Below are 14,798 nucleotides of genomic sequence, written 5' to 3'. Positions count from 1 at the left end.
CTTTCCCATTACATTAGTACGCAGGTACGCATGCCCTCTGCATGAAGGGCTCTTATAAATAAAGCTGTCACAAGCTCTGCAGGAACGCGTTTCCTTCTGAGAGTGCTCCTCTGCGTGGACAGCGGCAAACAGTTAACTCTGGAACTGCCTTCACTCCAGTTTTTCAATGTGATTTTGCAGAAATTAAATGTTTATCTTTTAATTTAAAAGAATGTATAAAAATAGAATGACAGAACAAAGACTCATTAACTGTATTTAAGTTTTTGTTTGGCTTTTTTTTAAAATTTGTTGTGGTGCAATGGATTCTATTAAGATCAAAATAGGAAAAAGTAATTGTATAGTAACCAGGAAAAGAAAGTACAAGCACATTCTAAAACTTACCACATGTCTGCAGCTAGTCCAAGTGGTTCATAATTTACGATTTCTGGAGCTGTAAGAAACATTTAATCAAACAGCAGCAACTTAGGTAACAATTTTTTACCAGGTTGGAGTAGCAGGCCAAGAATTACAAAGAGAGAAAAAAGGGGAAGAGGGAAAAGTGAGTTACAGAACACATTGTTTATAATTTTACAGCCCAAATAGGAGTTCAAGTTGACAACTGTTCAGAAGCAATTAGGTAGAGTAACTAGGAGCATAATGCAACTCAAGAATAAGGGTAAACCAGACATTATATAGTAATTATACTGCAAATTACAACAAATAACAAATTATTTCACCTCCCAAGAATGCTGCTGCCCCTAAGCATGAGCTTTTGTTTTGTTTTTTAACTGGTGCCATTATAGCAACTTCGTAAATGCCAGTCAGAAAGAACCCTTGAGCAAGAGATTGAAATTACTTGCCAGACTACCCTGCTATCCATGTCAAACTCTATTATCTTAATAAGAAACATTTCCTCATTGGAAAACATCTCCATATAAGACTGCATGCAAGCGAAAAGAGCAAGGGTGAAAAAATTATCCGTAACAGCTGTGTTTAACTGGAATATTAATTACAACTCTCTACCCAACCCCCAAACAAACCTCAAAATAGAAACTAGTAGAAAGGAGCAGGATTAACCTAAAATCCAGGCGAGACAGATCAGAATTATGACCAGTGAGGAACAAAAAGAGAATCACATGGAACAATGTAAGGGGAGATGAGGGTACTCAGCAGGTGTACAGTCTGAGGTGGTTTTATTTACAAAGCAATGACAGATACCCGTGTAATTGTGTACTCATTTACCACAATGCAGAGATCTATTTATCCCAGGCAACAAGAAAAAAGATTATAATTTGTATATGCAGAGCTTCACAATCTCAATCCTGAATTTACATCTCTAAATATTTATTTGGCAGCAGCCTAATCTCACAGGAGTAGTACATCTGGTTTACAGAAAGCACCTTTGCTTACTCCAGAAAAATAATGTAAACCTCTAGATTTAAGTGACCTTGACAGAAATAAGATCAAAACTACTTCTATCACTCAATTTTTAACTTTGACAAGATGTCTCAACTTCCTCTAAAATTTGCAATGTAAGACAAAGGAACAGGTCACTCACCTACGAATTCTGGAGTTCCAAATATATTTTTGAATTCAACTCCATCTTCTATTTTGTGAGCCAGGCCAAAGTCAATAAGTTTGATGTGCGGAATAGGGATATTCTTGTCTAGAAGCATAATGTTTTCAGGCTAAAAATGACAAAAGATAGATCTATGTTATTAAAATATTAATATCTTGGAAAGTAACAGAGTTTTCAAGTGCTTTTTTTCCTGTGCATATACATCATCATAGAACAAGAAAAACATCCCTGTGCTTAGCCATTTACAGTTCTTTTGATTGAGGTAGCAGGCAGCTGAAGCAATTCAGGTGTTTGCAGACAAAATGCTACTGCCCAGCCCTGAGTGACAGCTGCACAGCACAATATTTTGCTGACAGCAATTTTACTGATCTGTTCTTGGAATTTACACTTCACAATATTTGTCCAGTTGACTCTATACTGTATTGTAAGCCAATGGAAGAGGTTTTGTTAAATGCTGAACCTATTCAGGGAAGGAAAGGAACTTCTGTATGAGACTAAACTCACAGCTGCAACAAAGCCAAGAAAAGATTCAGGATTTACCAGCTGAACAGTCCAGGAAATGCAAACAGCTGGGATCAGAGGTCCTAGATCATACCAAGCTATTAAAAGAACATGTGGCATTCTCCCAGCATTGTAAGAAAAAGCTGAAGCTTGAACTGTGAAATCAAAACGAACATGTTTAACCACAGACTTTACTTTTTCACCAGATCCAACATATTTCATAAAGTCCTTTCTTCAACTAAATTTCTCAGCCTTAGCTACTCCCTACCATGGCCCAAATTCACAGGTTTCAGAGTAAACTGTGGGTTCAATTTATCTCCCATGATGAGCTTTAATGCATTAATCTGTCATAACTTAATCATAACTTCAAGGGCAGCAGTGAGAGAGTTTGATTCCCTGCTGGCAGCTGCCTGGCTTTTCCACAGCAGAAGCTAACAGGGAAGTTGCTCCTGCTAACACATTCTCTCAGTCAGAGCTGCGCTGGGAAACAGAGCATATGAATAATTTATTCTCACAGTCATTGGACCAACCATGTTTTAGCCTCAGGGTAAACAAGCCTGGCTTTCTTTCATGGATCTAGGGCATACATGTTCACCACAGACACATAAGGTAAGCTTCTTTAGAACAGACAGAACAGACTGATATAGAAAAAGTCACTGTCACTACCTCATGGAGCACTGTTTTATTCCTTAGGTGGTATAAACCATTATAGCTCCACTGCAGGCAATGGAGCCCTGTCAAATGATGAGACAATGATGAACCATTCTCTATCTGATCAGATCACTGCTTAAAAATACATCTCTAATTTAACACTTGCTAAACTCCACACCCAGTCCTTTGAAACCCAGGAGAGTTACTAAGTGAATATATAATAGGTCATTTGATAGTCACTGTCAGTTTAACAAATCTTTACTTATGCTTTCTGATTTCTATCTTGCAATTCTTGCAACATCTTCAGTAACCACCTGACCTTACCCGTATTAAATATCAAAATTAGCAGCTACAGATCAGCCAAAGCCTAAATCAACATCTTTACCTTTAGATCAAAGTGAGCAATTTTCTTAGAGTGAAGGTAATTCACACCATCCAAAATCTGCTTGATGAACCTGGTTGCTTCCTCTTCACTCAAAGACTCCTTCTGCGCTAGGAAGTCAAAAAGTTCTCCTCCAGAAACCCTGCAAAACACACCAAAAAACATCCTGTTATCTCCTGCACTGTAATCCATAACATAAATGCAAGCAAAGAAAACCAAAGCAGCAAAGAACCTCAATACAGTTAGAAAAAGTCTACTCATGCAGACAACCACGAGTTTTATGTTCTGGTCCCAGGTGTGCCCAAACTTTCTTTTGGCTTCAGCTCTCTTCCCTGTAAATTAGGGACTGGCTTTTCCTTGATGCTGCAAGGATCTGAATCCCCAGACATGCACCTATTTCAAAAGGTCAACTTAACCACTTCAACTGCTAGTTTTCAACATTTTCATTTTGTATGAACAAGTCATAAGAGTCAACAACTGCTGAAGAATCACTTTTCTTAGCAGTGTCCATTAGAACCTGAGGTAGTAAAATGTGCCAACAGAATCTCTTTTCTTTACAGAACAGCCATTACCCTGTTGTACTACAGATTCTTGCCTGACATAACTAACAGGAAAGGATTTCTTTGGTGCTCAAATTTTTAAGAAGAAAGCAGTTTGCAGCAGGCTGGAAGGTACCAAAACCAGTTTTACCAAATCAAGGTAGTGCTCTTAGTTACTATGAGTTTTCACATCAAAACTGAAATCCATTCCACCCTTATTAGCATGTAAGTTTTATTTTCATTGCTGTGCCTTCCATGGAGTGTTCCAGTGCTATTTTTCTGTTTATCTGAAACAAGATCACCTAAATATTGAATTAGGCATTGTTTGCAGCTATTATTCATTATTATGTTTACATTTATTGTTGCCAGTTCACACTGTCATTAATATTTTTGTTTTATTCTCATTGAGATTCAGTTTTGGGGGCACCCACAAACAGTTGTTACTCTTGGGCGCTGGTGCACCACGACCTGCGCTCAGAGTGCAAGTAAAGGGCCTGAGAGTCCCTACAGTCATTTTGGAAAACAAGCTCTTGGCCTGTCAAAGCACTGGCAGGTCAAAACGCTTTGAATTCCTCAGGTGCTGCGAGTCACAGACAAGTCAGATCACAATTGATGCTCCAGAGGTCTTTGGGGAATCGCTGCTCTGACCCCATGCTCCCACACAACACTGGTGGTGACAACATGGTGATTCCCTACGCTTCCTCTGAAAGACATGAGGTAATCCCTCCCTTAGTAAACTGTTTTCAAGTTGCCAAGATTCCCTGGTTCAGTGTCAAATGACCTCAGCTGATGTTCAGGTGCACCTGTATCCCCAGGGCTCATGTATCCCATGGATGAGCTGGGGAAGCTGTTTACCTCACTCAGCGCTCCTGCTGAGATTTGTGAAGCCTGAGAATGCAACAGCTCCATTTATCAGTGCCCCTGTGCTCCGGCAGCCTCTGCAGTGCTCTCTGGTTTCTATTCACCTCAGCCACTTCTGCAGGGAAGGGCCCTTACTCACAGCTCCAGGATGAGGACCACGTCTGTCTTGTTCTCATAGATGTCGTGCAGCTCGACGATGTTGGCGTGCAGGATCTGCTGCAGAATGGTGACCTCGCGCTCGATCTCCTCCCGGCTCACCCCGCGCCGGCTGGCCCGGCTCTGGCGCTTCTTGATGAACTTGGCAGCATATTCCACCCCTGTGCTTTTCTCTCGACACTTCTTCACTATAGCAAACTGGCCGCTGCGAGGACAAGGAGACAACAAAAATGCTCTTAAGGCTTTTACAGGACAGCTTCCCAAATAAGCCAGTGCCATACAAAGCCTGATCCTGTAAGCCCCAAGCAGCACTGCTGAGCACTACCAAGCTTGTTCTTGGTACAAGAGTGAGGACTGTCAGGACTCTGCAGTCAAAGGCAGCAGAGCATAACAAGGTAACCTCCTACTGTGTCTGAAATTTAGCAAAACCAAGCAATGACTGACAAAAGGAGTTTAAACTTCTAAAAACAGTTCATGTTTAAACGAGTAAAATCTGCCTCAAAAGGTTCAAGTTACCACTACTTCACTTGGTAAAGCTTAAGACATTCAAGTCTGCAACACACCACTGGCTGTTCTGAAAGAACACACACACACACTAAAATATTTGTCTTAAGAATAGTCCCTAGAGAAGAACTCAAATGAATGATAACTATTTAGAAATGCAAAACCAGCCTCCAGCAACCAATTTTCAAATTTTAAAAAAAATTGTTTATTCATATATATATGAATATTATATATTCATATATATTCACTTGATAATTTGGCTTTAAATATAACTAGAGTAAGTGCAGGTTTCTCACTGCACCTCAAGGACAAAGAATTTCCCACTGTACAAAAAAGTACAGTGGCTGCATTAAGGTTAAAAGGCATGTTCTTGCAATTTGCTAGTAAAACTTTCCTCACTGTGGCTCCTAATGTACTCCAAGTGCAAAATTCCTCCCTTATCTCCTAGGAATTGGCAGATCTCCAGTCCCAGAATACACATTAAGTATCAGATACTTCCTTATTCAGGACATTATATCCAAACTTGGAAGGAAAAGACTTAGCTTTCAGGTAAGCATAACCTTTAGCTACTGTGATTTTATCAGATAGAATCTCTTTATAAGAATCACAAACAAACCCATTGTACTCAAGTGCATCCTCCCATGACTACACTGTATAAGCACTGAGCTGTTGTTTTCAATATTATTATATCATTCATTGGCTTGGTAAATGAGGAATGCGTGTACAGTTGGTATTTAAATTATGCAGCATACACAGCAATTATATTCAGCACCTCATTAGATGCTGTACTTAGTGCTTCATCAACACTGACATCTGACTGGAGTCTGTCTTAAAAATACAAAGGCGTAGAAATTAAAAATTAAGGCTGTCACTTGGTGCTCAATTGCTCTCAAAGGCTCCCACCCTATGGCAGAGGCAGCCTCTCATTTCAGAGTTCAAACAAATGCCAGGCAGCCTGACATACTTCTTTTAGTCTTTCATATTCATATGTATCCTAAACCCAGGAGAGAGGCAGGAACAGATGGGACAAGTGTACTTATCCCTTTGGGAATAATCATTCACAAATGGAATCGAGACTGTGGCCATTTGTCACATGCTTTAATTCATTCATATTTCTCCTGCTTTTATCATTACCTGCAAACCCTAGAGAAATTCCTACTACAAAATTCCCAACCTTGCCTTAACATCCTACTAAAAGAGTTTGTTTTGTAGTGCTGAGAGCTGCTTGTGTAAAACCTCATGATTTTCATGTTTTTCTTGTTTGCTTGATCATATTTTGCAAGACATGCATCTTGCTTGGTTCAGACTTTCTGAAGAAACGTGGTATTGATGTTCCAGTGCTTTTTTCCTCGAATCCTCTCTAGGGACAAATTTTGCCAAAGTTCAGGAGAAAATATTTTTTTTATGAGTGCTGATTATGGGAACAAACACAGTCACTTTTGCATTTAGAAATTCCAGTGATACTGTGGATTTTGTACATTTCTGTTGATGCAAAAGCTTACAAAAGTAATAATGACACAGCACAGGAATTTCTGTCTTCTCCTTCGACATAAATAATTGTCCCAGACTATAACTATTACAGTACCAATTCTCTTGTAATCTGCTATTGCTCCCCTGCATGTGTGGTCACCAACACACACTGTTGCTGCTCCTGTCTCAGCATTCATGCCATTTCCCATCTCCCTTAAAAACAGGCTTTAGCAGACAACTCTTCAGTGGGACAGTTTGGGACTGAGGAGAAGAGGTTACAAGCAACAGGGAAGGACACAAATGCTCAATTTCTTATCCTGTGACGTTTAAGACAGTTACAATGCAATTACTAATGAATAGCTCCTGGAGGCCCATTCAGCTATGAAACAAGAGGATGCCTCACTGGCATTTTACAGTCACAGTCAGACACTTTGGATTCCCTGTCAGCTACAGAGACTGTAAGGTCAGGAGCAAGACAACAGTGGTTCTGTGCCTTCTCATGCATCTGCATTCAGACCATACAAATCAAACTCTGTCAGCTTCCAAAACTTTTGACCTAGGCTAGGAAAAAAAGCAGAAGAAAGGAAGGTATGCCTTCCTGACACCTAAGTTGACAGCACTGAGAAATTAAGCCATATAGATAATTTCACATGGGGCATTTGTACCTGATCTTAGTCTTGAAACTGAATTTCACAGCTCAGATATCCAAATTTCAGCCAAAAGACCTTGCCAGAATTAATGGGTTTCAGTACAGTGCTGAAACAAAATGACTTTGATCACAAACAGATTTCCAACACATGCAGGATAAGCTCAGAGGCTGACACTTCTGGATGGAGCCTACCTGGACCTCAGTAAAGCCTTTGGCACTGTCCCCCACAGCATTCTCCTGGAGAAATTGGCTGCGCATGGCTTTGACATGGGTCTTTGAAATCTTTTCCAAACTTAATGACACTACAATTCCTAATTTCTAAAATGTTTTTTTCCAAGAAGTTACATTTGTTCCCTTCCAGAAATATTTTGGACAGCTGTGCAACAGCCTTGTCACACACTAAGCATCCTTAATTGTGGAAACAGCTCATGAGTATGAACAATAGCAGCTGCATCCTGTCAGTTATAATAGAATTAGCTACAACATCAAATCTGTCCATCAGTAAGGATGGAATTTATCCCAGCAATGAAGACAACCTATCATCTGCATTGCTACTATCATGTAGGAGGTTTGTCACTGAATAAGAACACAGAGACAACATTACTGGGTGGTTTTGGAGTCTATTTTCAGAAGCATGCTTTAGAGGAGCACAAGTTCAGCTCATTTAATCATCAGGCACTTCAGGAGAGGAATGTGGAAAGGATGTGGGAAGGGCGAAGCTGGACCATCCAGAATAACAGGACAACTTCTTGCCCTTTGATAAAGTTTCTTTTTAATGCTGGTTCTGGAGGGTAATGCTCTGGGGCAGAATGTCACCTGAGAGCAAGAGCAGTGCAGATGCCAGTCTGAAATGCCCCAGTGCCCAGCAGTGCTGCTGCTCCACAGCTTTAGAACAAAGAGAGACGTTAAGCAACTGCTTGCACAAGTATATATGCCAGTATATACTAGCACAAGTATGCATTCCAGTCTTCCTCTGATGTTCCTGAAACACTGCATGGCTCAGGAGCTCTTCTCAAAACACTGAAAATATATAAGAAAAGTACTGAGTACAGGTTACCTGACTCCAATCAGGCTTTCTGAGGCCCGAGTGGGGAGAAGTCAGGAAGCTGATTCTATCATTTGAGAACAGCAAACCATTTCTTCCCCAAATACCAAACACATGTTCCCTTTCTGCATGTTCAGTCTATTTCTTTATGTCTTGTTCATATTCAACTTCATTTCATTCATTAAAGAATTCTAAAAAATATGATGATGCTGCTTTAGTTGTTAAAATTTGAAATTCCCATAAAAGACATGATATATGTGAACACATTGACAGATACAGTTTAGACTGAAATATGTTTTCAACAAGTTCATTGAAAAGTAAATGAACCTGGGCAAAGGACAGTGCTCTGGCATTCTGCCAGTCAAGAGGTGACACAACTCCCTATATGAGCCAGGGCAATTTACTCAGGAACAGATTTGCAAGGGATTTTAGGCAGCCTCCCACTGACTTTAATAGTAATTAGGTTCCTACACACTTGATGAAAAGTAACACCTTTGTCCATCTGTACCTAATTTCCCCAAGTCTGTAAAATACAGGTAATACTACTGGAAAATGAAATAACATTATATTATCCTGAAATAACATTATATTATCCTTATCCTGGGTAAGGATACAAATTAATTTCATGTCACTAGATATCACTAGAAGTGCAATTATAATAATTCATATTTTATTCACTAGGTTCCTGCACAAGAATACATCACCTGAAAGGAGGCTAAAATAAAACCAAACAGCATCTAAACCAGTTTTTAACTGCTTAAATTCACAGGCAGCACTGACAGTTTAAAAATACTAAAAATATATTATGAAATCATCCTGTGTACATGCATGAGTTAATAGACATAAACATAACCACAATAATAGTATTTAGCCAACCTGAACACAGGGCTTCTCTACATTCAAGGCTGGCATGCTTAGCTCAGCAGAGGATAATTCATTCTCATTTACATCCATTGTTATTATGTCAACAGTTTTGTTCCTCATGCCTTTTTGCCACTATTAAATTTGACTGGTTTTAGCTGGTCATCTCAAGCTTAGAAAGACTGCAACTTACTACTTTTCCATCTTTTTTCATTCCTATTTACTTTTCTTGGAAAATATACCAGTAATTTTATCCATTTATGGTTGGGTTTTTGCTAACTTTAAAAGCAAAGCCCCGGAGAATTCTTGCCGAATTTGAGGAAAACATATTTTTCAGCCTTTTTTTTAAAGTGATCAGAGCGATTGCTCAACCATAGTTTTAGTAAACTAAATACTCTCCTCCCTCTTTGCTTACACTTCAGAGATGACTAACTGCACTGAGTGCTCTTCCCAGCAGAGAGGACAGGAGTCTGCTTGGAACAACAGTGAGAATCTATTTTTATGCTTTCTGCTCATTTATGAAACACCAAAGATCAATCAAAGGCCATGCAAGCTTCACAAAAGATATGCATAAAAGCATATCTATATATGGAGGGTTTTTGCAGGAATTCCGTAATCACAGTTACAAAGATGTAAAAGTCTTCTGTAAATGAGAATAATTTGCAGTACTTTTTATTTTTATAGACTTTTTGTTTTAGACTAAACCAGGATTTTGGTACAGCAGAAATTTAATCTACCCAGTAAATAACTAGGAAGTCAAATAGCACAGCATTTATAAAGAAATTAGCGTAGGATAGTTGAAACAGTAAATCAGAAATTCGACGGCAAGGTCACTGAAGGGAAACTATCTCACTGCTTCCACGAGGCTTTATGGAATAAAACTAAAAAAAACCCCAAAGCCTTCTTCTGTTAACTACTCTGATGGCACCTCTTTTAACTTCATAAAGAGTTTTAAAAAGGAAACTGTCATAAATGTCACTATACTTCTGTTTAAGCTTCAGATAAAACTGAGTTTTGGTTTACTTGTTTGTTTTTCTTTCCCCCCCACAAACAAAATGCAAAGGAAGTGATTACCTCTCCTATAGCAACTACACAGAACCTAAACTACCAGATGCCAGATTATAACAGAATGATCCAAAACGTTTTTAAATAGGGCATTTGACAGGAATTTCGCTGGACTACTAAAAAGTAGTAGAAAGAAAAAAAAAATCAGCTGCAACTTTTAAACACACTGGCATTTTCGTCACGACTCACGTTTTACTGATTATGTAGTGCTCTAGAGCACAGTGACTTTGGGGGATAAATTTCAATATTCCTAAAGGGAAGTGCTGGGCACCTTTGGACATATCCTGTCTTTGATAAAGTCACTGTCTGGCACCTTTCATCTCCATCTCTCAATCTGGTTTACTGGAATAAGTTGATAGCAGCTCATTTGAAATTCAAAGAAAGATTGATGAATCTAATGTTTCTGAACAGTGCTATGAATTATTACAAGCTTTCAGTACAGTAACACAATTAATACCTTAAACACCTTGCGGGGTCCTTAGCCGTGAGTCACAAGAAATTGTGCCACCTACTGAATCGCCAACAGCATCTCCTGAAACTGTTCAATGTTTTTGGAAACTTCCCAATCCTGCAGTGGCCATCAATGGGGCTCTTATCAGCTCCTTCTGAGACTGGAGGTGCAGAGTCAGCAGTGAGAGAGCATGAGCCCAGCAGCTCTGACAAGTTCCTGACAGCCTGGCAAGCTTTTTGTGTAATCTGAGGCTCAAGAATAAAATGCATATGATGAAAAATCTTCCCTGCTTATCAGACTTAGCTTTTGGATTGAGTATCAGTGCTCGGAGTGGCAACGAGCAGAGTGCAGAGAGCCAGCGAAGGTCACAGCTGACTCATGCTCAGCAGGAATAGCTGATCTGATAAGCTGTTCCTCTCACCACGTGTAGCAACAGCAGGGCAGACGTAATGTGCATAAGAAAGGTTAGCACATTGCACCGGGGTGTGCAAAGGTCCAAATACACCTAGATATGGACTGAGAGTAACAGGCCCAGGAGCACATGAATTGTAAAAGGGGAGGAGTATTATGGTCAAATAGTTAAATTATTTTTCTCCTTCCCCATGTATCAAACAGATGGAAACCATGCTGGCATTGCATTCAAGCTTTTAGGAAATTAACTGTAAGGCCAAAACTGCAAAGAGTTGCTGAAACTCCCATTTCACTGCTCAGTGATTACAACAGATCTTCACTCTGGCTCAAACTGGTGTAGAGTGTTAACAAGGATTAACAGATGTCACCTGAGACCTTGACCATCAGACAAGTACCTGTAAGCTCTATTCTTCATCGATATTAACAATTCGTCCAGTGCAGTTAGAACTTGAGCTGCACCGTGTTTATTTCATGTGCATTTTTATTCATTAGTAATATTTTTCATTTTAAAAGTATGGAATTAATACTATACAGAGTATATTTTCTCAGCTGTTGAAATTTCCATCTGCTTTCTACTCCAATGCAAAATGGAAAAAATAGTTTTATTTTTACAGAAATGGCAAAACAAAGATTGGGATTAATATTCAATGTCTTTTTTCCTGGAATTAATAGTCTGCTTAATATTCAGTGGTTAAATACATACAAAATTTGAGCTTTGTGAGAAGTACCACAGAGGTCATCATCTCTAACTATACTCTCAAAGCCAGACATGGACTGAGGAGATACACAGAGATAATTTCCATCATCAAGCTGGATGCTGATGATAAGGAATTCGTGACTTTGTTACAAAGTAAGGCCAAGGCCAGCTCTTCTCTGTTTCTGTAGGTAGAGCTATTTTGTTATTAGGAATAACCCAAAAAACAAAACCTTCCATTTTCTCTGCACTTCCTGTAACAAATGTTTTATTTTGGAAACAGTTAAGGTAGCATCGAAAACTAATAGGGAAACCTGCTAGAAGGACTAAAAAGAAAAAATTCACAAACAGTGATTGCATCAGACAGCTGATAACAAACACAGTGATTGTGACCAAGTTCCAGAATTGCCAAAACTGTTTCAGCAGAAGATTCACATACACGAAACATGACTTACAAGATCTGTAACAAGAAGCATTAACAGAAGTGCCGGGTAGTCCTCAGGAACTAAATTAACATTTTGCATCAAACACAAAGGCCTGCTTTGTGCGTGTTGTAAGATAAAATAATCCAGAGTTATTGTTCAAAATTTAAAGAACTAATTTAAAGCGCAAACTAGTCAAAGAACAGAGTTAAAGTTCATGTCTGAGAAAGCACAGTACTGAGCAATTTCTACAGTTAGAAAAAAAACATTCCTGGTATGAAGATACTGCGTGGTGTGAGTTAAGGGTAACTTTACCAACTGCAACCACAGCTCTGTTTAGCAGGGAGAGTCCAACTAGCTGGGGGCCATGACTTTTTTATTGTAGATTTCCAGGTTCCTGCCCTGCAAAGAACACCTGGGTTATCTCTGCTTTTTGTTTTCACTACATAAATAAATACTTAGTTACACTGTCAGAACAGTGACTTGTGCCAGGCTCCAAGGTCCTGTTATCACTGGTAAAATGCTGCATTTGCTGTCCTTTAAAGCTTCACCCAGAAAATGGGGTATCTCCTCTCTCAGAGAGCAGAGTTAATCCTCCCCACACAAGCACAGAGGAAGCAGGAACTTGTAGCTGGAGATGGGGAACTACAGGAGGCATAACTAGCGACTGATCAAAGATGGAGCTTGGCTTTAACCATGAAACCACAGCCCAGGTCAGTAGGGGCTGAGAAACTGGAGGCTCAGTTATGCCCAAACTAATCAACAGAAATCAGAGTGATCATTTTCTGCATGAAGGCATTGAGTGGCCCAGGAGATGAGGAATGAGCACAGCTCCCAGTTACTGAAGCAGGCAAGAAACTGGAGTGGCAGGTGGTAAGGCTGGCCCACATCGTGGAGGGAGGCAGAGCCCCTTCCCTACAGTGAAAGGACAACAGTGAAGGAAAGGGGGAGGCTTCCATGCTCAGAAATATCATTCCAAGGTTTGTCTGATTTTCTCTGTTAAGTGTGAGTCCTTGCATGCTGCAGAGCTGAGCTGCAGGAGCAGGACACTGGCCCAGGACAGCAGTGCCAGGCCCACACAAGCCTGAAGGAGCACACTTTCTCAATGGGCACGGTTACAAAACACTTTGGGAAAAGCTCCATGACACTTCCTTCCCTCAGCCCCAACTTGGCTTGTAACAGTGACACTGCCCAGAAGGCACAAATGTCAACAGCTCTCACAGCCTCGCTGGCACCACATTTAGATAATAGATTAATGACTCTATGATACATCCTTGTATAAATCACGCTGCACATCTCAAATTCCAGTACCTACCAGCACCATCAATGTTTGCTAGTACAGCTGGAAAGGGCTCCTGCATGTTTGTATAACACTTTTTGTTCAGCAAGCCACAGCTACCCAGCCAAAACAGAACAACTAAAACATCATATTAAAGGCTTTCCAGTGAGCTTCATTGCTGCCGCTTTCCTGGAAACTACATCCCCAGCTCAGCAGGACAGTGCTTTCTCTGGGCCTACTCTGCCCTTGATTTAAGGCTTTCCATTCTTGGCTGTCTCCAGCTGTCACCTCCCTTGCCACAAGAAGCAGCAGTTATTTGACCGGCTGCATATTCGCGAGAAGACAAGTTAGTCTTCACTTCTTCACTTTTTCAAGGAGTATTTCCACTGATTTGTCGTGCCATTAACATCCCTACAAATGGATTAGGCCAGGACCCTCCTCAAAACAGCACAAATTGTTACAGCCATATTATTTCTTTATAATGTTGAAATTTGCTAAATTCACTTTAGAGAGTCCTTTCAGCTACGCCTTCCTTTCAGCTACGCCTTGAGAACCTCAGTCCCCACAGACTTGAAAGTGACTGATACTATCTTGAGGGAAGCAACACAATTATATATGTATAGTTGAAGTATTGCACACATTCAGCATGGGCCATGCTAAGCTTCCCAAACAGAGCTTCTATAACGAACAAGGCCATCAGCAAGTTGGCTCTAAGGCCACATGCCTGACAGATTGCTCCCTGTGTGTACCCTTTGGAGAAGTTGAGCAACAGAGGTTGGTATAAGATTAATATTTGAAAGACTGAGGGAATGTTGGAGCTAAGCAGCTGGTCAGAGCACACAACTGCAGCCGTGGAAAACCTGCTCCCTTCTCTGCAAAATGCCTTCTCTCACACCCCTGCCTTGGCACAGGAGACAACTGCAGTGACAACTCCCTCTGAGCTGCTTCCAGCTCCACGGGGACTCCAAGGATGATCTGGCTGGGCAGTGCCCACTCACATTCTCTGTGTGCAGGGTATTACCCAGGAGAGCTGGGGAGCTTTGCTGTGGTCACCCTCAATGCTGCACAATGACAGAAGTGCCTCCTTTCATCACCAGACCAGAGTTCAGGCTTTGCAGTCTGTGGTGGGAGCAACCTTGCCTGAGTGCTGTGCAAAGACTCTCAGATAAACAGGTGCTGGCTCTGTCAGTGAGATAGACACTCTATTTTATCTCATGGCTGAATCCCAGCTAGAACAAGCACTAGGCCTATGTTAACAACTAGTTTTGTTCTCAAGAAGTGACAAACTCAGTGAGGAGG

At 40.4% G+C, this 14,798-nt stretch overlaps 1 protein-coding gene across 5 annotated transcripts in view; it reads right to left on the bottom strand.

Moving 5' to 3' along the window:
• The window catches only part of DAPK2 (death associated protein kinase 2), a 38,493-nt gene that overhangs the window by 15,057 nt on the left and 8,638 nt on the right, over positions 1 to 14,798 (bottom strand). For 3 of the 5 annotated variants that reach the window (XM_038147652.1, XM_038147647.1, XM_038147648.1), the window contains exons 3-6: positions 4,632 to 4,853; positions 3,096 to 3,234; positions 1,538 to 1,667; positions 382 to 430 (exon numbers count right to left, since the gene is read on the bottom strand). In XM_038147652.1, the coding sequence (XP_038003580.1) occupies positions 382 to 430; positions 1,538 to 1,667; positions 3,096 to 3,234; positions 4,632 to 4,853 (540 nt within the window). The other 2 variants (XM_038147650.1, XM_038147649.1) reach the window with 2 other exon arrangements.

This window comes from Motacilla alba, chromosome 10 (genome assembly GCF_015832195.1).
Source record: "Motacilla alba alba isolate MOTALB_02 chromosome 10, Motacilla_alba_V1.0_pri, whole genome shotgun sequence".
NCBI lineage: Eukaryota > Metazoa > Chordata > Aves > Passeriformes > Motacillidae > Motacilla > Motacilla alba.
Note: the sequence above shows the minus strand (reverse complement) of the source record. Positions and strands in the feature narration are given on the sequence as shown.